General features: G+C 40.4%; 1 protein-coding gene across 1 annotated transcript; it reads left to right on the forward strand.

Annotated features, from left to right (window-relative positions):
• The first annotated feature begins 1,425 nt into the window (after nucleotides 1-1,425).
• wdr91 (WD repeat domain 91) lies at nucleotides 1,426-26,684 on the forward strand. Its single transcript, XM_080046654.1, has 18 exons — nucleotides 1,426-1,666; nucleotides 3,050-3,186; nucleotides 4,019-4,198; nucleotides 5,296-5,502; nucleotides 6,730-6,813; nucleotides 14,312-14,421; nucleotides 18,403-18,574; nucleotides 19,381-19,578; nucleotides 20,045-20,223; nucleotides 20,724-20,778; nucleotides 20,899-20,994; nucleotides 21,568-21,662; nucleotides 22,467-22,620; nucleotides 23,082-23,190; nucleotides 23,580-23,692; nucleotides 24,925-25,032; nucleotides 25,785-25,874; nucleotides 26,400-26,684. Exons 2-18 carry the CDS (start codon nucleotides 3,064-3,066, stop codon nucleotides 26,562-26,564), a joined length of 2,238 nt encoding a protein of 745 aa, XP_079902780.1. The 5' UTR covers nucleotides 1,426-1,666; nucleotides 3,050-3,063; the 3' UTR covers nucleotides 26,565-26,684.
• Nucleotides 26,685-27,021: the final 337 nt, after the last annotated feature.

Consider the following 27,021-nt stretch of genomic DNA (forward strand, 5'->3'; position numbering starts at 1 on the left):
ACACACACACACACACACAGCTTTGAGTGTGAATAATGATGGTCCGGTATTTTGAGTTATGGACAGTTAGAGATTCTCATTTCACCTCTGAGCATAGGTCTGGCCGTCATGTTCCCCTCCCTCCTCTCTGTCCTCACACTCATCCATAGCAGAGCCCACACCTTCACACAAACACAACAACATGTTCATTCATTACAACAAGCTTAACATCAACAGGACACATTAGTATTAACAGTTCAACAATAAGCCAGCTCAGCCAAGTTGGACACATGCTGCATGATTCACTGATGATAACGTGAGCTCAGATTACAATCAGACTGCTGCCGATTCTACTGAACAAACTCACAACATTACATGGCAATCTTTCTAAAGTCATTGTTCTTCAGCTCGGTGAGAAACTGTACAGCATATGTAAAACAGATATTAAAGCAACATTGCGTACCCTTTTCATAAAATGAATGTTAGTTACATTCATGGCATTGCCAAATGAATTGACCCAAAGTTGACTTGTTGTAAACAAACAATGAATCAACAATGGAATTGTAGCGGCCTCTCTTCCTTTGTCTCTTGCCCTGGTTTAAAAAAAACTTGACCCTTCAAAGTGTCTGAGTCCAATGCATGCGTACCCCTATCACCCCAGTGACCCCAGCTGCCCTTATCTTTAAAAACAAACGCATAAAAAAGCTCTCCTATTAAAAATAAACTAACATAATTATATGAATCAACACTTAACAAACTAAATAAATGTTGTATTATTAAGTAGCCTACTGCCACTGAATAGCAACAAACAAACGTGTTGTTATAAACCAAAACAATCACTTTTTAATTATCCATGAATTCTCACCTTCAAACTCCTTCACAAGTTACATTGCAGGTAGCCTTAGTATTGACAAATGAATAGCTGAATGAATCATTAGCTATAGGCATACCCTCTTCTAACGACATGACTAATGGGTTGACATGTGAGTGACCAGCATGAGTATAATACATTAATACATTTATCAGAAAAAATAACCATAATTTAGCAGTTGTACTTACGGACAAATCAACTCCAATAGAAAACTGGTTTACATGCACACTCTAGACTGCTTCTTCTTCAACTGAAAAACACCCTCAGAGGATGGAAAGTGAAACTTAAGGAAAACGAACTCAACACTACCAAACAACGTCCACTAGGTGGTAGCAACTGAATAAATAGTCTTCAATTGGGATCAGCACACAGACATGTTGAGTTTCTCTGGGAGGACCTGCTGAACTAACTTCATAAAATTGTGAATAAAAAATTTGCTAATTAAAATTTGAACACCTGGAAGTTGTAAAAGGGTCATTCCAATATAGTGGATCACGTTTGGCCGCCAGAGGGCGCTCCTTTTCCACCACTAGCTGTTACGTCACGTGTATTCATCACATGACAGTCAAGGGACAAACACAACAGGAAGAGAGTTTCTCTTTGTTGTTGTAAGTGTTTAACATTTTATTCGTTTCAATATCATGCTCGTGAAGCAGCTCTGTTTCCCAGGCGTCACTTCAACCAAAACATCGTTCATTCCGTCGTCTCAAGTCAAAGGGTGTGTTGCACGGCGCTCCTCGGATGTTGTCTCGCACGAACAAGCTGAACTCCACTAACAATCTGCTCAATTGAAGAACATCTTGATTCTCCACCGAGGTACGTCAATAATGAGCCACTTCTAAAGGCTTTAACATGCATAAATGCAATCCGTTTGTCAATTCGGCGTTAAAGTCACATAACTATCATAGTGTTATTTAAGAGTACAGAATAGGTTATAAAAACTATAACATGTCGTTGCAGCGATAAGACACTAACCAGACTCTTTGCGACACTTCAAAAACACATTTCTTGACTGTAGGCTATCTTATTGAGCAAAGACACTATCCTTTGGTGTTTGCTGAGGTGTAGAGTTTAAATGTATAGCCTACTAGGTTGTTTGATATGATTTTTGAATGGAGTTTGGCTGAAAGCTTTTTAGCAACCGAAAGCGGAAGGTAGGCCTACGCAATTACTCGCTGTAGAAACCGTTAGAATAGGACATACAATATTGTAGGCCTATTGGACTTTTATCAAAGATAGAGCTATTATTCATGCATAGTTATATTGTTGCCTAATATGTTATGTTGTAGCCTATACGACGTTGGGCTAATGCTACACTTCGTGCAGAGCAATTTCAGGCAAAAAAAACAGATTGGTGTCTAAAGATTTTACAGAAAATACTTTGGATACAGCTTTTTTTCATTTTATTAATCAAAAAATGCATTTTCAGCATTAAAAATGCATTTTCAGCATTTTTTAAAGAAGAAAATGTATCTTAAATCAGACAATGAACAATAGTGCTAAGAATTATTATGGAAAGTTTAGTTGATGAAAGTGCTTTAGAAGTTTTAGGTTCGGAGTGTTGAAATTAAACTAAAGTTATATAATGGCCATTAAAGATGGTTGTATATGAGAAATATACAGACGCAAACAGACAAAGACAGGAAATAAGAAATGTACAATGTGAATTTCCCCCCCCCAATACTCTGGACCAAAACTCTCAACTTCTAAAGCACTCACATCAACTAAACTTTCCATAATCATTCTCAGCGCTATTCTGATATTACATAAGGATGTGTTCATATGTTGTTTATGTATGATTAATGATACTTTTTGTTTTTAAAAATGCATTCTTTTTAAGGCCTGTACATATTATTCTGAAAAGGGCTATCCAAAATCTGTTCTGTAAAAACTGTGGACACTAAAATGTTTTCTAAATGAAATAAAGATTTGAACTCTGTTAATCCAACTTCTCGATTTTATTTATTTTTTAAAGAGACACAAATGTACGCATTATTATTTAGACATTTCCAAATTTGTATATTTATTCAAACATTTCAGAAAATGTGTAATACAAAAATGAACTGTTTTAATGTCAGTAATCAAGTTTAATGTTGATATCAATAAGTTCAAATTGTTTATTATTTATTAAAACCCTATTAGAGCATGGAAACCGTGTAGTAACCGTATTATTCACTGTGTTATATTGTGGCTTTGCAGGGTGAGAGGTGGCCATGGGGTCTGCAGTGGAGAGGACAGACGAACACGTCAGAGAGTATCTGATCTACAGAGGCTTCACCAGCACTCTCAAACACCTGGACAGTGACATCAAAACAGACAAGGAGAAGGGCTTCAGGGTGAGCGTTGCCGAATATGGCTATGGATAGATTTTTAAAGCATCTAGAAACTTGGTCTAAAATAGTAAAAGCCAATATATGATATCATTGTGGGGTCTCTCAATAAGCTTTTAGAAAAAATTGAAAATAAATAAATGGTCATAAATGTTATAAAATTTTCTTTTGCTTTTTACTGTCTAGACAGTTTTGACAGGACTGTGTGGGCGTGGCCGTATCAAACGGTCTTCATGGCAACAGACATTGTTTTGATAGAAGGTTCGGGCAAAGGGACCACCGTGTTTGATTTCGAAAGTATGGTTGCAAAGGGGCGGAAAGTTACGCTGGGTCATTTTGGAAATATTTGACTGGACATGGGGGTAAATTAAATGTCCAAACATAAAAAAATTGGCCTCAATAGTCCAGGGTTCTAGAAATCATCTGTGCAATTGATTTAACGAGCGTGGCCTCAATACCCCTGCAGTAAGCAGTGTGCCATCTGTATGCGATTGAGTAAAAGCATAGATATTCTCAAGTGTACTTGCTTGAAATCTGGTTGTTTTAGTCAACCCTATTCAAAACACTTTATACGTATTAAGGACCGGAGAATAGCTCGCCTCATCTAGACATCATTTCTGTAAAGTTTATCAAACTTAAATGACAATATCTTTTTAATTTGGATTGATAAATAAGCCGAACTCTTTTCAGATGCTTTACTATCATGCAACTAACTCCCCACATGACAGGATTTTGTGGATTAGTTTTTAATATATAATATGTTAATGTATATAACATATGTTTCAGAGTGACTACTGTCTAGTTCGTCTGTAATCCTCAAACAATCTTTGGTCTCCAGGTGGATAAGATCATCGATCAGCTGCAGCAGTTTGTGCAGAGCTTCGACCTGTCTGGTCTGAAGGAGTACTGGCTCTACCTGGACAGACGTCTGTTCTGCAGACTGGAGGATGTGTACAGATCCACAGTCAACAAGCTGAGGACCAGCCTGTACCGGTACTACGTCATCAGCACCATCCAGGTAGCGCCCAGTTTTTATCAGGGTATCCACGGGGTTTTAAAAGCATGAAAAGAGCATTGAATTCCATTTCATTTTAAAGGTGCAGTGTGTAATATGACATCATCAAGAAAGTTCTACAAAGTTCTAGAATGCAACACTCCCTGGGTAACCCCAACCCTTTTGAATAATAACAGAAGCTACAGTGGCCTTCAAGGACGAGAACAATTCTAAATTTTAAACAATGCACCTGATGCCATTCCAACTATGACACTTTCAAGATGGCGGCACTAGGCCTTGGTCCAAAATATGCAGAAATATGGACATATATGAGACCCTTTCTAAGTGAAAAAAAAATCCTTCAAAATTTTTTTTTCAGCTATTATGCACTAAATTAAATGTACTTATGGATATTATAATTACTTTCTACAAAATCTGCTAGGAAATAAAACCCAAAATTCTACACACTGCAGGTTTAAGTGACATCAAAAAGGTATTAAAAAGTCTTACAGTGAACTTGGAGATCCCTGAGGGAAACCGGTTTATGTCGAAGGCTGAATAAGAGTTTTGAAAAAAATGTTTTCAACAGCCGAGTTTCCACTAGATTATAAAGTTCACTTTCTTTATTTTACAAAATAATGTTGCTGATTTCTAGATGCGTCAACTGAATTATCAATACTTCACAGTTAATCACTCAACTTTTGCTGCTGAAGTTTGTTATTTCAATGTGTATCGTAGCGTGAAGTCCTTGCTAATACATAGCCCTTATATCCTGAAACTTATTGAATTAAAAACAAAGGGCTCATCTATATCAGGTCCAGTGGCGAAGCGGGTAGGGAGGTCATTCTCTGGAGTGCAGGGTCAGAGGTTCGATCCCCCGCCTACCCACCACATGTCCAAGTGTCCCTGGGCAAGACACTAAACCACTAAATTGCTCCTGATGGTTCAGAGAGCGCCTTGCATGGCAGCTACTGCCATCGGTGTATGAGTGTGTGTATGAATTGGTGAATGTGGTAAGAAATGTAAAGCGCTTTGGGGCTGAGAAAATCGGCTAAAAAGTGCTATATAAGTCAAGTCCATTTACCATTTACCATTTACAATACCTTCTTTCTGCCCTGTAGAGAGCAAACCTGGAGAAGACTCAGGAGTTCTTCCAGAGGCAGGCGTTGGAGCTTCAGGGTCAGGTGGAGTGGAGAGACTGGTTCATTCTGCCCTTCATCCCCGCGCCCGAGCTAAACCCCGCCTTCTCTCCGTACTTCTCCCGCCAGTGGGCCGACACCTTCCTGGTCTCACTGCACAACTTCCTGTCCGTCCTCTTCCAGTGTATGCATATCCTTTTCAAGTATACAAGCTAAAAAAGGTGAAGTCGGCCGATTCTGTAGAACACTTGTTGTCAAAATCACTTTTTTCGGTCAAAATCAAGTGAACATCTCCTCACAATCTGCTACGTGTGTGTGCGCTGAAAAAAAATCCAGTGTTAAAGGTGCTGTAAGCGGAATGGTCAGTTTAGCTAACTTCCTGTCAGTGACTGCAGTTAGCAGTCCCCTCCCTCGTCCCTACGTCACCACATTAATGCACTGCGTTCCTTAAGCAGCAAGTTATCTAGCATCATCTCAGATCCATAAGTGTGATAAAACATGATAAAAACCATCAAAACAGACATTGGGAAGGATTTTTACCTGCTCCGCCATTGTAGGCGCATACACATTCACCCATCTGTTGCTCTGGCGTGCACCGGCAGTGAGACCATGGAGTGTATATACTATATATTAGTGAGAGGAGTGTCGGTTTGTAGCTCTTCTGATTGGATAAAAATTTCGGGATACTCCAATAAGTTTATTTGACGATTACATGCAAAGCAGCTGACAGAGAGATCGGCTTTATGAAACGCGCACATTATGTAAGTGATCACTGTATGAATAAAGAGCGATGAACAATGGATTTTCTTTCAGCACGCGCGCAGTACGGACATTTGGCGGATCGCGGAGGAGATTTTCACTGATTTTGACAGCAAGCCCTCTTTAGAATCGCTGTCTCCACCTTTAATGCCCAGATTTCTAGATAAGATGGAATAGCGGTTTCACACTGTCATTTAAACAGTCCCTGCGTTCCGAATCGCATACTCTTTCTCTTTTCTATTCTACATACTAAGTCCGACGATAAAAATAATCTAGTTAGGATGCAGTAGGCATACTATCGGGACATACTTTTACTTATTTATTTATTTATTTCATCATAGCATTGCGCCTTGATCTTGCCTCTTGCTTTTATATCCGTCGCATCCCTGTTTGTTTTCGTATGGAGGCTCCGTTGATGTGACGTCACTTCAGATTCGCACTGGATTATGGGTCAGAATCGCCCAAATAGGATGTTGTTTTCAACACAAAAAATCTTGGCCAGATGTAGTAGACATCCGGGTCTTTCTAACCATCCTAAATCTGGCCACAAGAATCGAGACATCCTAAATCTTTTTTCTACCATACTAAATAGTAGAAAGTATGCGATTCGGAATGCAGGGAGAGTATTTGCTGGTTCCCAGTCCTTAACTGTCTCCACCCCAGCCCGTACTGCTGAGCTTTGACACAGAAGTCCAGAGGACCAGCAGCCTGACAGACGAGAATGAACAGCTCCGCCAGCAGGTGAGAATAACATAACGAACAGTATTCTTATGGTCAAAAGGATACCTGGATATTTGACATCTCCTGTCGTATCAACAGTTTCTTGTACTGTATGTGCTTAAGAAACTTCCATCTTTTTGAGTTGTTTTCAAGGTACAGTGAAGTTGAAATACAGTGAGTCCCATTGTTTGGGCTAAAAAGAATCCATAATTTAGTTAAAACTGCCGTTATTTACCGTAGTTTTCAGACTATAAGCCGCGACTTTTTCCCCATTTTTCGACCCTGTTATTACACAGCACAGTATATGTTCTGTAGCTACTAGGGATGGGCGTTAGTAATCGAGTACTCGAGTACTCCTCGTTTCAAATGAACTCGATTGGTGGATGAGGAAAATCGTTTTTTTTTTTTTTTTTAGTGTCTGTAGCCTTTGGGCCGGCGGGCCGCGGCCGCCCCTATTTTAAAATGTTATATACGTGTACAAAATGGCACAAAACGGACCAAATAAAGTTTAACAAAATAAAATATTTTGATACAAGTGCAATAAACTGAGCGTTGTGTCAAACATCAACTGCAAATAATTGCCACCTCCGTTCCACCGCAGCGCAGCGCAGCCTGTGTTCTCCACGGCACCACGGAGCTGAACACGGTCTCTACTTTCTTCTCCAGAACATTTTCGGGAATATAACTGTCCAATTATTTCAAAGCAGATGATAAAGATTACGTTTATAAAAAGGGGAGATGACACCTGTTACTCTGTTAGTAATGAGTAGACTCCAGGTGAGCATGCAAGGTGCTCTCCGCTTGGAAAGAAAAGAAGAAGCAAGGCTTACTTCAGGCACATTCGCTCCGAGCCAACAACAGTTAAGAAGCCTTCAATAGGGAATATGGGGATAAGATTCAAAAACCGACCGGTGTAACGTACCGTTATTGAGGAATTAGTCGCGGTAATTATTCACGGACACGGAGTAAGCATTACGCGGTTGGATATAGGCCTACAAATATCTGCTTTGGTGAGTTATTTATATGCATTTTATATTATCTGCTGCCCTTCTTATTTTAAATGGTGACTTAGGCAATTTTTTTTGTTTCAACTACAGCCCATGCTTTTTTTCTCTTTTTTTCTCCCCATCGCAGACCTACTCGATCGGTTTAAATTGTGGCCCGTCTATTTAATTGCTTTCAGTGAGGAAAATGTGTTTTAAACTTGTGGAAAAAAATCCTTAATATCATATGGCAACTGTGACTGTTTGACATAAGCATTGAGCGCTTTATTGCGGTGAACCGTTGTTCTGTAGACAGATGCGTTGCGTTCTAAAAATAAAAAAAAGGTTAACGAGGAATCGATTGATCCTCGAGGAATGAAAGCGATCACACGAGTAGCGAAAACACTCGTGCCCATCCCTAGTAGCTACTATTGCACTAAATGGTAACACTTACGTAGCCTACGTTATGCAAATATGCAACTTGTTTGTTGAAATGTTAATAAATGGGAGCTTCCTCAAGCAGCCATCTCTTTCCCGACAACCCCCTCTGTGCATGAACTCTTACATATGGTAATTAAACATTATAACACCTGCGGCTTATAGTCCAGTGCGACTTATAGTGCGGAAAATACGGTAGGTAAAAGTTTTATTGAAAAGAGCCCCCACTTTATTTTAAAACTGTCTAGGACTGTCCCCAGCTGTGTATTTCCTCAGTTGAAACAGATGTGCCTGTTCAATACAGATATGTGCGATACTGTTTGACAATCGGAAAAGTGCATTAGAGTTAGATATATGGCCTCCCGTCAACACAGAAAACGGTGGAAAATGCAGTGTAGCTCTCGTCACAACACACAGACACAGGTCGGCTTCTTTGGAACGGGCGTACTTTATTGACACGTTGCCTCCAAACAAAGTGATCCTTTACTCCTTTACGCCGTGAAAACTATCACAAATAAACACAATACAGAACGGCAAATCAGCGAACTATACAGCAGTTACAAAAGCATGAAATAAACACAGAAATATAACACTAATTGGCACATGAAAAGACATGCATAAAAACAGGAAATAAAGTGCATTAAAAATGACAATAAAATACCTCGCTGGCCGCTTGTTGTGAAAAGAGGTTCGTTGAAAGTTCCTTTAACTGTCCTTATATCTTGGCCGTCTGCTTTAGCTTCAGAGACAACTTGTTACAATATCGCTGCTCTTAACGAGCGACACACACACACGCTTGGTCAAGCCTTGCATCAATTGTCAATCAACAATCATGACGTAGGGTAACTAGGAACAAAACATTAGTTCCGTGCGCTTGCGTCACATTAACACATTCTAATATTCAGATCACACATTGGTTTTTAGTTGCATTATATTAACATTTTAACCTTTTAACCCAACATGAATTATGTATTTATTTATTACAGAAAATCAAAATATTAATTATTAATTATGCATATAAAGAAAACTTATTTTGCAACGTCACTTACACTCCCACCAAATCACTAATTCCCTTTGGAATATGGGATTTCCTTTAAACAAAGATCTTGAAGGAAATACAAATGTCAAGTCTCAATGTATGTGACCATGTGTTTATGACTTTAGTTAGCCTCAAGTAATGTTACTACTCTGTGTATTGGCCTTTCAAAGTGAAATTATCTGGTAAGTGTTTTTCTTCTCAAGTGTAGTGCTACTGACAAGAAGCTTTGGCTATCGCACCTTTCCATCTGCGCTAGGGTGAGCTTCTACAACCCTGGTCTCCATTCCTTTCTTTGCTGAAGTCTCTTCAATTCTCTGGTAAATTGCTTGAGCTTGGCAACAGCTGTCACTGCTTTGGCCCAGTCGGAAAACTTACTGAGGTAATTCACAACTGAATTTAATTCCTTCCTCTTGTCTCTGTGAACATGGGCTTTACGAAGCTCAGGCTCAGTTGTTTCAACTTCTCCCACCATCTCATCTTTGGGTGGAAGATCCTGCTGCCAGAGAAAGTTAGGTCCTTTCAGTCGGTTAGACTCTTTAAGCTGGGCTGCATTTAGGCCTCTTGAGGCATAGTCTGACTTCTCTTCGGAACTGACATGTTGCCATTGCTCAGGGTTTGTGCTAGTCCTTATCCGTGTGATCCGGTTCATCACAAACGTGGGAATACTCTGGGTGTCGTCCTTCAGGTAGCTATGAGCCATCTTTGAGTCAACTAATGGCTGCACAGGAGGTGTTACTTGATGCACCATGATTCTGTGACTGGTTCCTATTGCATCAACAAAGTCAGTTGCTGGGTTTGAACAGCCGACAATGCTCCAGCCTAGATCGGTTCGCTGAGCATATGGGTGACTTTCTTCACTAGACAGGATCTCTCTCGGTAAAAGTGCTTGTTGGCAGTTATAGCCAATCAGTAGGCCTATTTCACAGTCTAATGGCGGTGGAATTTTGCCAGACAGTTTTTCCAGATGAGGCCATTTTAGAGCTGTTTTAGAAGTTGGAATGTGCGCTCTGTCCGCTGGAATGAACTCTTGTGTAAAGAGTGGTGGCAATTGAATCCTTTTCTGTAAGTTATATCCTCTCACTTGTAGGTTTCTTAGTTTCTGACAGTTTATAACCATTGACCTCGAAGACATGGTGGATAGCCGCAGACTAACATTCTCTTTGCTTGTGTCGAGGTCTTGAGCCACTTCATCAAGGATAAAGGTTGTATCACTCTGCGTGTCCAAGAGTGCGTAGACGAGCACTTCTTTATCTGGCCGTTCAGTGGACGAAACCCAGACAGGTACAATCGAGGACGTTTGTGTGTTTGGTCCCTCTTGCATGACTCTGTTAGTGGTTGCTGTTGCAACTATTTCTCCTTGGGGTGACATTTCGTTTGATATGTCTCTTCTCAGGGGTGTCGACATTAGACGTTCCCTGAACTGGTCGTCATGCAGACATGTGGGGTGTCTCTTCTGGCACTTTTCACATGTGCTCCTGTTATCACAACTTCTTGAGTAATGACCTGTTTTCAAGCATCCAAAACAAAGCCTTTCTGCTTGGACAAACTTGACACAATCTTGAACTGTATTTTCTGCAAACTTTCTACACATAGTGACGACATGTCCTACTCCTTTGCAGAACATGCATGATGGGATGCTGTTCTGTCTTGTATTGGTATACAATGTATTTGCCCGAACAGTATGGCTTCGTGGACACTTAGGCTTGTCACTTTCCACACCTTTGAGTGCTTGTACTGAAGAAATGGGATCACAAGCGAGGTCTGCTTCTTTCGCCAGGAAATTTACAAATTCTTTAAATGGTGGGTACTCAGAGTATGCTTCTCTTGCTTCCATTGCTTTGCGATTCCACCTGGACACCAACCAATCTGGCAACTTCAGTAGAATCTGTTGGTTCTCATTGCAGTCGTTGAGGACTTCCAACGTCTTGATGTAGGGCATAGCAGCCTCACAGCTCCGGAGGAAATCTGCAAAGTCCCTCAATTCGTAAGCATCCTTGGGATTAACCTTTGGCCAGTCATGCAGCTTGTTTCTGAAGGCCTTCCCAATAATGAATGGGTCTCCAAAACGTTTTTCCAACAGCTGCCAGGCTGACTCATATGCTACTTCTGTGCCTAGTAGGAAAAATCCTTCAACGGCTGTTTTTGCTGTGCCACCCAAGTACTGTCTTAGGTAATACAGCTTTTCTTTCTGAGGAATGTTTTTTCTGTCAATCAACGTTTTGAATGACATTTGCCAATCTTTGTATTTCAGGGGGTCTCCTGTGAATACTGCTGGCTCTGGTGTTGGAAGACGATTGGCACTTATAGCTTCTGCAAGTACATTGATTAAGTCAGAGCTGTTCTGCGCTTGAGGCATGGGCATGGAGGTTGGTGAAGCTTGATTTTGACTTGTGCCTATTGGAAATTGTGGAATGAACGGAGAACTTGAGGCATTGAAGGCTGGAGTTGGGACTGAAAGAGGTTGAGGAATGAAGGAGGGGCTTGAGGTATGGAAGGCTTGAGTTGTGTTAGGTTTAACTTCATGCAGTAAGTCAACTGCTCCAACATTTCCTTCAGCCTGATCGTAGACCTTTACTCTAGCCTTTGCAGCGTTCAACCTTTTCACTTCTTCTAGGCGGTTAAGCTTTCTGCGCTTACCGTCCATAGTCTGCTGTCTAGCTAGGTTTTCGGCTTCAAATAGTGCTTGTCGTTGTTTATCTTCAGCCTCTAACCTTTGCAGTTCAGTTTCTTCCTTTTCTTGTTCTTCCAATACTGCCAGTATTTCTTGGGATGCAGCAGCTTCAGCTGCAGCCTCGTTTCTTCTGACTGCGATGGAGCTAGAGTTAGCAGAACTACATTTTGATCGATAAGACATTGGCTTTGACATTGAACCTGTTGAGTCTAGGATGGATCCGACATCAGGCCAAGGTTCTTCCTCATCGTCTGTTGTAAGCCCTTTAAGTTGCCTACTTGCCCTTTGTGTAATGAATCCTGAAAGTTCTACGCACTTATCAACTCTGCGCCGCAGGTCTTGTTCAGGAGTTTGTATTCCTCGCAACTCTTCATAAACAACCCTTACTTCAGAGCAGGTGTTTTGAATGTTCTCAATGAGCTGATTCAGCTCGTCATTTGAGGCTTCATCAGTCATTATTTCCTTTGCTAATCTTGCGTTAGACCTCCACTTCTCATAGGTGATTCTGTATCTACGTTTTACACTCTTCAGCTTTTCTTCTTGGAGTTCTTTTCCCTTTTCTGTTAGGGTTTGGCATCTTTCACTTCTACGTGACTCTTCTACTTGGTCTGTACATTCATCCTTTATAGGTTCGGGTACAGTGCTTGCCTCAGACATTTTGAGGTGACTTGAATGGCTTGGACATGTGTTGAACTTATGTGGCTATGTGTAAATATTAGCTTTAATGTGAGTAGCCAAAAGAGTGTGAATAATTATGAATTTCTTGACAAATGTGTGAAGGCCATGTGATAAGCCTATTATTTAAATATAGACTTGACTATCACACCAAGAAAACCTTTTCAACACTCAAATGCTATTATCTCAAGTTAACTTTGATTTCATAACAAGGTAAGCAAATTTAAATTACTCAGACAAATTATCCTTAGTTGAACAATTAAATCAGCTTAGAAATACCTTTAACAACTTAACCCTTGAATGAGAAAGATATTTTTCATTTTCTTTAAATAGGTGAAATTACCCTTTAAACTTTGTCACGCGTAACAACAATTAACACCAGCAAATATGCATCCATAAAACATGTAGGCTAAGCCCAATAAAATACAGGGTTAATAGATCTGAGTCCTTTGTAGCAACAATTTTTTACCACTTTTCACACCACTTAAACTTGAAGGAAGTGGAGGAAGCACTTATTGTCTAGGTTTGAAAGGTTGCGCTTCTGACACAGTCTATCACCGCTGCTTGCAGTTGCTATGCGGACAGTGCGTCATGGGCTTTTCTTATCTGTTTGCTGGGTCCTCGTTGCGTCCGTGAGCGCTGCTGTCTTGTCGTCTCTCCTACCCGTGAGGAGCAGTCCGAGTTTTCACTGTAGCTCTCGTCACAACACACAGACACAGGTCGGCTTCTTTGGAACGGGCGTACTTTATTGACACGTTGCCTCCAAACAAAGTGATCCTTTACTCCTTTACGCCGTGAAAACTATCACAAATAAACACAATACAGAACGGCAAATCAGCGAACTATACAGCAGTTACAAAAGCATGAAATAAACACAGAAATATAACACTAATTGGCACATGAAAAGACATGCATAAAAACAGGAAATAAAGTGCATTAAAAATGACAATAAAATACCTCGCTGGCCGCTTGTTGTGAAAAGAGGTTCGTTGAAAGTTCCTTTAACTGTCCTTATATCTTGGCCGTCTGCTTTAGCTTCAGAGACAACTTGTTACAATATCGCTGCTCTTAACGAGCGACACACACACACGCTTGGTCAAGCCTTGCATCAATTGTCAATCAACAATCATGACGTAGGGTAACTAGGAACAAAACATTAGTTCCGTGCGCTTGCGTCACATTAACACATTCTAATATTCAGATCACACATTGGTTTTTAGTTGCATTATATTAACATTTTAACCTTTTAACCCAACATGAATTATGTATTTATTTATTACAGAAAATCAAAATATTAATTATTAATTATGCATATAAAGAAAACTTATTTTGCAACGTCACTTACATGCAGTTTTAGATCACTGAAAACAGAGCTTTGAACACCACGTTTAGCCTGTATTTGTGTTTGAAGGTGAAATGGATGTTTTGGGACACGGTGGAGTCATAACCTCATTTTAGGCACGGCAATTGTTATTTCCATCTTCCGAGGGTGCGCCATGAACCCATGATGTTGGATTGCCTGTTTGTTTTAGTCTGTTGCTTTACTACAACTTTACTACGCCGTGCGCAATCCAATTTAGTTTTTGCTTTTTCCTTTTCCAGTCTTGTTTTTGTTTTGCCGCTAACCGATTATTTTGTCTCATTAGTGTCATACTAAGGTTTGGTTGAATGGTATTGGTGTATATCTGACGTGTTTTGTATCTCCCTGTCCAGCTGTTTGCCCTGCAGACAGAGAGTCGGGAGCAGAGAGAAGGAGAGGAGATGGTCCACCACAAGCTGCCCGTCTACGTCCAGAACATGGACCGCCTGGGAGACACTGAGCTGTGAGACACCCACCATCACTGTCTTCTTTACTGATGATTGACTACAACTAAGATGGCTGCCATTCTTTCAGTCTTTTTTTAAAACGCTCATTGTTTTGACTCTATTTAATAGACACACATAATGCTTTTTAAAAAAATGTTTAAAGATAGTTTTTTGGGCATTTTTAAGCTTTATTAAACAGTACAGAGTTGAAATGGGGAGACAGAGAGAGGGGGGATGACCTGCAGTAAAGGTCCACGGGTCGGATTTGAACCCGCGACCACTGCAACGAAGGCCGGAGCCAATATGGTACGCGCTCTATCCACTACGCCACCGGAGCGCCCACACATAATGCTTTTAACCAATTTTATTTATTCATTTTTATTTACCATAAAGTCAATACGTGTCAATACGGGGGGAGGGGGAGGGAGTTGGCACTCCTTTGGTGTCCGCAAAATGACTGCCAAACAATGAATTGTAGTATTAGTTTTCTGATGTATTAGAATCTCTGCTTATTAGGGGTTAAACATAGAGATACTAGATCGAAAACGGGTCCGCTGCTGGCCGAGGCCCATGGGGGGGACGCCCTACCAACTGAGCTAAGGGCGCCCCCTTAGAGCATAGTTTTTTATCCAGTTTTGTGTTTTTCAGCATTCTATTTTCTTATTTGATTTTTTTACCACCAAACGCAGGATGTGCAAATGAAATATTTGTGATGTGAAGACTTGAGCTTGTTCAATTTAACCTCACTGCATTGTATTACTGGTGTTTTATTTAAAGAAGCACTTTGAAGTCTTGTATGTGGATTGCATAGAATAGGACTCTGTACACTGAATAATAGGAATTATTAATTAGTTATTTGCTAATGCTACTGTAAAGTTACAAAGATGATTTGAGTCTTGAGAGAGTACATATCTCTAAATTCAGAGGATAAGGTAAAGAATTTAAGAATGAAGTCTGTAATTCTGAGTAATGCCACATGTGTGATACTAAAATAAGAAACCTGACTTAATCCTCACTATTGTTAAAGTAACGTAATTTTTCGTATTTTTTTACGTTAATTTTCTTCCGTACAAACAACCGTATTATGGGGAGGAGTGGGAATAAGTTTTAGAACAAGTTGTAACTGACTGTCAAACTGGATATCTTCTTTTAAAAGAATACTGAGGCACAGAGAAAACTGTGGTTAAGTTAACTTGTGTTTTATTCATATAAAAATATATATTTAATACGATTTTTAACTAACTTATTGTTAATAATTTATAGTATTTCCACCCTGTGTGCTGTGATGCAGTTGATGTTGCCAAATAAACAATTCACCTGATGAATTGTTGTTTCTTGTCAGTGCGATCCATTTTTTTTTAATTCACTTGTGTAGGATGACAAATACATTGCGCTCGTAAAGGAATGCTACGAAGAAGAAACTCAATATACATATAAAAGCTATGCAATCATTGGTAGGCAAATTAGATAAAAATTTGAAAGTAGATAGTGATTTGGAGAGCCTTTGCTCCTGACATTGGTCCGGAACTACTGCCATGATTTTAAGAAATATTCTCAAGCATTTAGACCATTTCACACGGTAGGAGACGGAGGAGCGCGATTGTGATTTTTCAACCGCCGCGACAAAAAGATAAACAGTTCTCAACTTTACCAACGGCTCATATGAGTGCGCGCATGCGCTCGACGAGCACGGAAGCTACGGTTCCAAGGGAGTGCGCCCGCTTGTCGTGCCGCTTGACAGAACGCTGCGCCTTCTCTCTGCCCGCTCGCCTCTCCATTGAGAGTGCATTGCCAGGGGCGAAAAACCCGACCCGTGTGAAACGCCCATTAAAGCAGAGGAGGATACCAGATTAGAAAAAAATTAAATTGTGATGGTTGATATTTCAATGAGAGCTGAGAGTAAGGTATTGCAGTATTCAGGCCTTGGGCATGGAAGGGTGAAAAAAAAGCAAAATCAGGATCAACACCTAATATAGAGTGTGGTGTCATCAGCGTAGAAATACATACTGTACTTGCACATTATGACCCCTAGTGGTAACATTTATAAAACGTTCTTTAAAGCATCTTTTAAAAGTCATGATCGGATACGTAATATCAGAAGGAATGCCACAAACACAATTGGTGTCTTTCTGCAGTAATGAAAAATATCAAAGTTTTTTTACACAGTGCTCAAAAAGCGATATTTTTTAAATGATATCTGTATTTTCCAGCTCCAAAAATCGATATCGCAATGTATCGTGATATATTATTTTTGTGACCATTGCCAATATTCAGCCCTAGTTCCGACATTGCTCTTCCTATTGCCTTTGTAAACTGATATATAAATATGGATCTATTGGCAGTCTTTTTATCAGCAGTCCAAGTTAAGTTTTAGTGAGCTAGTTGAGGAGCTCCTCCTTCACGTCACTGAGGTAAGTGACACCTGTTGTATGGAAACCCACTCTTGCAAAGCTGCATCACAGACTCTCAATTTAATGTAATGCTGAGACGAAGCTAACAGGGACGAAGCAAATTTGAGCAGATCTTTTGCATGGAGTGCAACTTTGACTTGTGACCACTTGTCATCAATAGTGCAATTGATGAATAGCGAACTGTCGTGAAAGTGCTGACCTTTGCTAGCTTGAAGAGCTACTGTGACTAACATGATTATGTTTCCGCTGACTAGCGTATAAGGGTTTAACTTGCCACTTGGTTCCACTGAGCGGTGTGGTTCAATACGGCACAGGCAGGGCACTCATTTATTTGCATTTTCCATATACAGTCCGTATGCAATCTATATAAGCGAACCGTGCCGTAACTATTTTTGTCACCCTTTAATTGGGGTACCAAGCCGTCCCTTTGCGTTTTCCTATTCATTGAATTAATCAGCGGGCTACACAATGTGTCCCACTGCTATGATGTCACCATAGTTACGTAGCTGCCACTGCCAAGTAGCAGCTACGACCCAGAGGCTGTATATACTCTTACTGCGGCTAGCACCGTCCCTACCAAGTCATGGTACTGTCCGCAGTGGAAACGCAAGCCAGATCCAGGGTTACCATGCCATGCATTCACTTCAGATTCAATTGAGGGACAACCAACTGTAGCAAATGAAAACATCGTCTGGTCTTTTGCCTTTTAGCTAGAGCAACCGTAAAACATGGTCAAATGTACCAAACAAAGTCTTCATCACAAATGGAACCATATGTTTCATGACGTAGAAGTCTGCTCGGGATGCTTACGGAAGCAGTCTATCTATAACAAGGTGCAAAGGGAACATCATGCCACACCTTTTGTGTTGGTCGTTGTATAGATGTGTTGCTATTGGCTTCTGGTGGCCAGATAGTTAAGTTATTTTTACAACGTCGGTTCATAGTGCTCTGTTTTTGGATGATTGCTCCAAACCATGGCTGACTCCTTAATGAGTGGATGAGGTGATGAATAGTAATGGGTCAAGGTTTTGTTCTACAGTCTCAGCATGCTCCTCAATATTAACGTCGTAGTATGAACTCATTATGTCTCATCATACTCATTCACTGCATTGTTGTTAAAGCCCCTAAAAACCTTAATCCACGAAATCCTTTTACCTACGTAGTTTGGGGAGTTAATTGCGTGATAGTTAAGCATCTGAAAAGGGTCAGGCATATTTATCAATCCAAATGAAAGATATTGTAATTTTTACGTTTGATAAACTTTACATAAATGATGTTTAGATGAGGCTATGGGCTATGCTCTGGTTCTTATGAAACTTTAGGTATTTTGAACCAATCACGGCATTTCTCTTCCCAAACATTCTATAAAAACAATGACTGTTGCCACGAAGACCGTGACCGTGACCCTAACCCTAACCGTAGTTTTTTTATCTTAAGTTTTATAATATTTACGAACATTTACTTTCAATCAGATTTTTGTAAAAGCATATTGAAACACCAGACTTTGATTTCATATATTGATTTGAACTTTATAAAGTTACAGATGCTTTAAACCTGCTTACCTTTTTGCCTGCTCCGCCCTTATAGGGACTTGGTGTCGAGTCAGCGCGCCGTCAGCAACGCTACCACTCCTTCCAGAAACTTCTTCTCTACATTCCTACCACAAGCCAGACGCACTCCAGGGAAACCCACCCCACTGGCTGCCGGCTCCTCCCCTAGCCAGGTGGTAGTGGGCAGGAAGGACTTAGCGACCAATCAGGTGAGAGGGGATAGGTAATAATAATAATAATTTATAGGATTTATATAGGTCACTCAAAGATGCTTTACATCATATAGAATATACAGTACATAAAGAAAAGAAAACCCGGAAAACAAGTCACAAAACAAATTCAAAATGAGGTTTGGGATAGAGTCAGGTGTGGTATGGGTGGGTGGGGTCAGGGGCCATATGCTTTCTTGAAGAGGTGAGTTTTGAGTTGGCTTTTGAATGAGTTTATTGAGTCTGCGTAGTTTAAAATATCAGTTGATATATAAACTGAAATTACACTTTTTAATAAATCAGGTCACAGCAGCTGTTATATGACAACACTAGGTTGGATGGAAAAAAAAAAAAACGTTTTTGGTACTCACCTATCATGTCCGCTAGAAAATTTGAATGTATTCAAGTGAGTGGGGAAAAGCCCCAAGTTTTCTTTTAAAAAAAACAGTCCAATTAGTTATTACACAAATTCAGCTCTCAAGGGATCTTTTACCATATTTTTCTGCGAGTCTGAGTTGAAATTTTGAAAACTACCATCCCATCAAGAAGGCCATACAGAGTAACAAAAGTCCAAACTCTAAATCTACGTTAAGCCTGCTGGACAGCAAGCGCCAAACTGACCATCTCTCATTGGCTGGTATGGTTGCCTTGTTTTGCAGGTGTCTCACTTTATGACCAATCACCAATGTCACACTCTTTGAGGGAAAAGGGGTGTGGCTTATAGCGTTGAGCCTTGCTAGGCTTTTAAAACGTCCCTTCAGAACGTTATATCCTCTGTATCTAAAATGAAAATTTGTCTTTTCCAGCCCGCCAAGTCAAAAGAGGTGGTCCAAGTTAAGGAGGTGAAGCCAGTTTCCAGTCAGGCATCGAGCAGTGAACCAGCCAGCTCCCTCCCCCAACAGTCTTTAAACCAGCCAGCAAACCAGACGGGATACCCCAGAAACAGGAGGATCCAGGACCACGAGAAAGAGAGGAAGGAGCTGTTCTCCAAACCACTATTACAGGTATTTGACAGGGTGGGATACTCCTGGAAGGTTAGCATAACAGCTGTGGTCGCACCAGTTAGGGGCATTTTTTACAAAATGTAGTGTGTTTACTTTTAAATGGTAATTATTAAAGGGAATGTTTCTACCTTGTGGGATATTGATGTGTTCACTTTCCAGCAGAGTGTAAGATAAGAACACACTCAACTTACACTCATAAAGTTACACTAAATATGAAACTACAGTCAAGTGGTGTTTGTGAGCTTATCTTAGCATGAAAGCTATCAAGCTCAACGAGTGCGGTTCCAGAAGTTAAAATCCCATTCATTTTTCTCCAAAGTGGATTTTATTCCTAGCCTTGATGTCATCACCAATCCAGGTAGACTCAACCCGAACTACCTCAGTGTGAAACAATGGAATATGCTCCTGTATGCGACACCAGCATTCCATTTTAAACTGAGGACATCTCTATATGTGTTGTTTTCAGACCCCAGAGAGGAAGGGGGAAGCGGGGGAGGTAGAGCCTCTTGCAGAGCCCTCCGGTGAACCTCCTCCTGACTCCTCGTCCACTAGCAGGGAGGGAGGAGGCCTGTCAGTGGAACAGCCCTTCATCAAACTCAGCCAGGAGGAGTATGGAGAACACCACTCCTCCATCATGCACTGCAGGTCTGTACCTCTCTCCTGGTTGGGTTTACCTGTTCAAACTAGGCTCAGGGGCTTCAGATAGACCCCAGCCCTTACTTCTCATAATTAGAGATGCACCGATCCACTGTTTTGGAGAGCGGCCGATACACTGTCCGATATCATAATTATTCTACATTTCTTTGTTGGTGGCGATGTTTATGTGTAAGGCTAGGAAGGCTTAAGCAACACAGCAATTCTAATTTTAAAAGAGCAACAAATATACACAAATGCATAAAGGTTTATCTTAACAGATTTGAACTGTTTGAAAGCAGAACATCAGAACTCAACTTTTGAATAGCTAATTCTAATGTTAACATGTGCTATATCCCATAGCAATGGTCTTAAAATAATTTAGATTTAACCGATATTGGATGGGATCGGCCCCATCCCTACTCATAATATCTCATACATCTATATGAGCCTGTATGGCTTCAAAATAGAAGTAACAGATGGAAAATCATCGTCTCTTCTGTGTTTTCCAGAGTTGACTGCTCTGGTCGCCGGGTTGCCAGTTTGGATGTCGACGGAGTCATCAAGGTGAATCAAGCATCATTCATCTTTCAGGGTTGTAACATATGGAGAAAATAACAAACATGCATATCCCTATTACCGTACATAACTCATTGAAACACATAATAAAGCCTTCCTCCTCCTCAGGTGTGGTCCTTCAATCCCATCATGCAGACCAAAGCCACCATCATGTCCAAGTCTCCTCTGCTGTCTCTGGAGTGGGCCACCAAACCGGACAGACTGGTATGCAAATGAACACATTTAGTATATAAATATTAACAGCATTTACCCTGGACATGCACGTACAGAAAAGCTCAAATAAAAAAAAGTTAAATAAATCTGAATCATACCATGATATTGAAAAATGCTTAAATTGAACATACTATTTTCCATAGTGGTCCTACAGAAGCAGCTTCTAATACATTTCAACTGAAATTCTAATAAAGTTTAACTGAAAGTTAACCAAAGTGTAACTGTAGGGATAAAAAAATCTGTCCAACATTGACAGAGGGAATTCACCCCCATTGTGGGACAAAAGTATGTTCCGACAAGTTAAAACAATAAATTGTAGTGTTTAGCTTATATGGTTTGGCATGTGTCGATGAAGGTTGGGGCAAGTGTATATTACATGACAAATTAAGTGTGTGTGTGTGTGTGTGTGTGTGTGTGTGTGTGTGTGTGTGTGTGTGTGTGTGTGTGTGTGTGTGTGTGTGTGTGTGTGTGTGTGTGTGTGTGTGTGTGTGTGTGTGTGTGTGTGTGTGTGTGTGTGTGTGTGTGTGTGTGTGTGTGTGTGTGTGTGTGTGTGTGTGGGGTCAGTTATTACTAGGCAGCGGTGTGGGCACGGTGCGGCTGTACGATACAGACGCCAAGAAGAATCTCTATGAGATGAACATCGATGAAACTCACCCTCGGTAAACCTGTGTGCCTGTCTGTCTGCTGTGGGACTGTATGTAGAAATGTATTGGGATGTAACATTGGAGAATTCAAAAATACACCAAACAATATCCCTAAAAGTCACTAATTAACACGCTGTTAGCATGCTTATGTAAACCTACACAACAGAAATGTAACAACACTACACGCAAATTGCCATGCTAGCAGCTCTAAGGCTAATGGCAGCATGATGTAAACATACCTAAAGTTACATTATTAACATATGATTAACATGCTAATGTTTAGCAGGTTAGCATGTTCACCATCTCGGTTTACCGTGCCGCATGCAAACATTCCCTAAGTAGCACTAAACAAACAGTACAGCTGAGGTTGATGGGAATGTTCCTCGGGGCGAACGCATAAACAGAAGAAGAAAAAGTAGCTCAACTAGCTAGCCACAACAGCCTGTAGAAGTCATGTCAGCTACAGAGGAAGACAGACAAATTAATATGAGATAAACGCTGGTATTGAGAAGGGATTTTTGGGTAGCTCCATAGTGCTCCTTTAACCCAAAATTAGGGTTTTGTATGGACTCTTCTGCCACCTGTTACTGGTGCTAAATGAAAGCTAATGGGTCACCAAAGTGATAACAATTAATCCTCTTAGGGAAATGAATATCTATACCGTAATTTATGTCAATCTATCCCATCATTGTTAAGATGGCTGCTTGTGGTTTGAGGGGGACTTACTTACTGGAATTAGCATGTGATACGTAGCAATGAGTACTATATTGTTGAAGTACATAGTGTGATAACAATGTGTCCTCTGTGTGTGTGTGTCAGTATCTTGTCTTTAGCGTGCAGTCCCAGCGGTTCGTCCTTTGTGTGTTCGGCTGCAGCTGTCAGTCGATCAGGCAGCAGTGAGTCTGTCCCTCGACTCCCCATCCCCGTGTCTGGACAGCTGCTGCTCTGGGACACCAAGACTGTCAAACAGCAGGTCAGTAACCAGCTATAGCTCACTTCTACAGAATGAGTAATACGCCTGACGTTAAAGCCTCTCGTCTGGTCTCAAAGTCTTTAATTGTCAGTTCTGATAGATGCAAGACATACATCAGAATCGAAATGGCGTTTATCTCTGGCCCATGGTGCAGTTGAAAAAAAATATACAGTTAAATAAAATAAACGTAAACAATATTTACATAAGATAAATTCTAAATACTAAGTAGTGCAAAGGAATTTTCTGTGCAATATAAAACAGTATGTATAGAATAGATAGATAAGTTAAATTGAAATGTGCAATGTGATGAAAAATATTTACAGTGTGCAATATGCAATGTCTGGTTTAAAATAGTAAAAATCAATATATTATATCAAATTATGGTTGTTACATTTGTAATGATGTTCCCATATAACATAAATGCATTATTAAGGCTATGGTTATGTATGTCTGTCCCTCAGCTCCAGTTCTCTTTAGAACCTGAACCAGTAGCCATTAACTGCACAGCCTTCAACCACAATGGAAACCTGCTGGTGACTGGGGCTGCTGACGGCGTCATCAGACTGTTTGGTCAGTGTTTATAACAGTAACTGATTATTGTTTCATTGTAGATTCTATTTTTACAATGACTTACAATGTAGATTATTTTAAATAAAGTCAGGTGATTGAGTTGCTACCTGAGTTCAAAGTGACATATTTTAAAAATATCTATTTTTCTAACGATTGAAAGATGAAGAATGTTAAATCAGTCCTGAGCATTTTATTTTCTTAGTGAACCAGCTCAGTCTAATACATTAACAGTATATTCTACAGTACAGTATATTAATGTGTCGTTGAGTAGGCTACATCTGTTATGTGAGTTAACATAGTTCTACTCCTGTGATTGATTTATGGAGCACTTTCTGTAACATGTACATGTTGTTTAGTTAACAAGCAATGCTCTGAATCCTCTGCTGTAGATATGCAGCGGTATGAGAGCGCCATGAGCTGGAGGGCTCACGACGGAGAGGTTTACAGTGTGGAGTTCAGCTACGATGAAAACACCGTATTCAGCATCGGAGAGGATGGCAAGGTGTGTGTCTGTGTGATGACCCTTAAACTGTCTTTAAAATCTTGGACCCTTTTAAAATCTGTTAAAATGTTGCAGGGCATGCTTCATGTTTGGAAAATCAGTGAATATCTCATCAAGACCTGCTACCTGTTCATACTGTGCATGTGCAGCCTAGGCTATGTAAACGGGCATGTTGCTAGCTACGGTGGGCCCCTTTGTTTACATACCACTTTACAGAGCCTAAGCTGTGTATTAACGCCTGACTTTTTTCAGCTCACACACACACACACACACAGTACGGACAGGTAGCAGATCGTGAGGACATATTCACTGTGTCACAAATTTGATTTCAACAACAAGCAATGTTCAGAATTGCTGACTCCACCATTAAAGCTGTAATCTGCCATTTCCTAGTGGCCGTGAATGTAGTTGCAGGCACTTCTGGGCCAGAGTTTATTTAGAAACCGAACATTATTGACTGTATGAAGTCAGTAGATTGGCAGTTCTTACCTGCACACTGTTTCTCTTTGTGTTCTGATCTAACATTGTGACCCAGAGAGAAGTGCAGACAGAGAGAGTCTGTATCACTACAGCCGTTGGCACTCGGCATCGACAACACTCGCCCAGACCTGCATGCTGCGTTCGATTGCACGTGGAAAAATCGGGAACTTCAGACACAGCAGCACACACAGTGTACAGAAATACCTTCTCATTCATTTCGAAAATGTGGGACCTAGGACCATGTCTTATACAAACCATAGACTGTATATAAAAGATACAAACAAAAATAAACAAACTAACAGATGTACTGGAACACAAACAGGTCTGAACTCAGTACTACTGAGTCTGAAGCTCCCATGTCCTGAGTAAAAGAACACACCGCTGCAGCGTGGTTAATAAGACAAAGCCCCTCTGATAGTATAACAGAGCAAAGCAGCAAATACAGGCTCTTCATCAGTGGGTCATATGCTCAATCACCATTGTTTTAATTCACTATCTGATAGATAGGAACTTAAAAGACAACAAACTAGATGTTAATGCGACAGATTACATCTTTAAATGTGTGTGTGTGTGTGTGTGTGTGTGTGTGTGTGTGTGTGTGTGTGTGTGTGTGTGTGTGTGTGTGTGTGTGTGTGTGTGTGTGTGTGTGTGTGTGTGTGTGTGTGTGTGTGTGTGTGTGTGTGTGTGTGTGTGTGTGTGTGTGTGTGTGTGTGTGTGTGTGTGTGTGTGTGTGTGTGTGTGTGTGTGTTCAGTTCATCCAGTGGAACATCCATCGGTGTGGGGTGAAGCAGTCGGAGCAGAGTCTAGCTCAGGACGCCACAGGGCCATTCGTCCTGTCAGGGTACAGCGGATACAAGCAGGTAGGCAGGGTTTTTCTATGGAAACTGATCATTTACCTCACAGTCTGCTGTAGGAGCTAAATTAGGGCTGTAACGATACACCAACTCACGATTCCATTTGTATCACGATTTTTGACCCACGATTCGATACATAGAACGATTTTTTAAATTTGAAAAGCATTTTATTTAAATAACATTTATAATAATTATTATTATTTTATTTTATTTTATTTGGGGCATTTTTATGCTTTATTGATAGTGTAGAGAGACAGAGTTGAAATGGGGCAGAGAGGGAAGTGACATGCAGAGAACGACCGCGGGCTGGAATCGAACCCGGGTCCGCTGCTGGCCAAGGCCCATGGGGGGGGACGCCCTACCAACTGAGCTAAGGGCGCCCCCGATTTATAATAACATTTAACTTAAACATTTTATAACAATGAACCTGAACAGATTTGAACACAAAGAACAATAGAAGCTAAATGAATAAATAAATAACCGAAGATATACCATTTCTCTCTTCTATGTAACAAAATAATACTGTTGAAAAATAAATACAAAATTGGTTTCGATACGCATATCATTACAGCCCTAATTCAAATGTATTTAATTACTAGAAACTTACCATGATGATATAACAGTTTACAATAAATGAGGTCACATTAAGATAAATCCTGCTAATGGAATATTATTAGGTAAAAGGGTCAAATTGAAAAGTTAAAAGAATGTACTGCTGGCCCATTGGTGTGTAAGCTTGTGAATGGTCTCTGGTTCAGGTCCAGGTTCCTCGAGGTCGACTCTTTGCCTTTGACTCTGAAGGACAACACGTCCTGACTTGTTCCAGCACCGGTGGACTCATATACAGAGTAAATACACCTCCACCATCCATCATACCATATCTCACCATCATCAACTCAGCCACACTCAACTGTTCTGGTCAAACTTTATATTCTCCACAAATGTTTTAATCTTTTTGTTTTAAATATGGTATATATTTGTTAATGTTTGTATTTAGTTTGAGTGTTTTTATTGCTATACAATCATTTTAATTTTTATAATTTATATGATTAAATGTATTGTAATAATCTTTTTGATGCACTTTTAAAAATAAGAAGTAAAAGGTCACATATGCTATTTTAACTGCCAATGTGGGGGTGTGGCTTATCACAGGGGGAGGTAGTTCTGTTGATAATGAGGATTTGAATAGAGGTGGAGAAAAAGACAGAGGGTTTTTTTCTCTCATACTTTCACTCTAGTCACATCCATTTGAATGTTGAAAAACCATAAAAAGTACATTTAGCATATTAGTTGACCTTTAACTGATGAATTGTCTACATTTATCATCTACAATTGGCTAACATCTGCCCCCTTCACCTCCCCCCTCCTTCCAGCTGACCAATGGGGAGCCGGCCCTGGAGAGCGTGCTGTCACTGGGCGGGCACAAAGCGCCGGTGGTGACGGTTGATTGGTGCTCGGCGGTGGACTGTGGCACCTGTCTCACCGCCTCCATGGACGGCAAGATCAAACTGAGCACGCTGCTGGCACAGAAGTCCTGAAGAAGGTCTTATAGAAATGGATTCAGATGGCTCAGTCACACAGTCTGATAAATGCAGTAGGTCATCTGTTTCACGCTGTAATACATACAGTTATAAATTCATATTAACATTAAAATTGCACTGAAAGTTGAAATCTAAGAGCTTGTGTCTTTCTTATGGCTGCCTTCACTGACTTTGCATCATGTTAACTCTTGTTGTTTTCCATGCCAATAAAGCCTTGTTAAATTGAATAGAAATTGCGTCTGCAAGGTAAAGTGATCTGTGGCAGAGTGCCCACCTATTTTACCAGCTCAAGTCAGTAAGGGTTCAGGCCAGGACTTGAGGTTTAAGGGAGGACTTTGGGATTGGGCCATTATCATTAAGTTGTTGTAGCTAAATTGTTAGCCACCTCCACCATACAACCACATCCAACAGGGCCATTGGAGTTGTGTTTCTGATTAGGGATTAACACATACTG

Source organism: Ammodytes marinus (genome assembly GCF_949987685.1).
Source record: "Ammodytes marinus genome assembly, chromosome: 18".
NCBI lineage: Eukaryota > Metazoa > Chordata > Actinopteri > Uranoscopiformes > Ammodytidae > Ammodytes > Ammodytes marinus.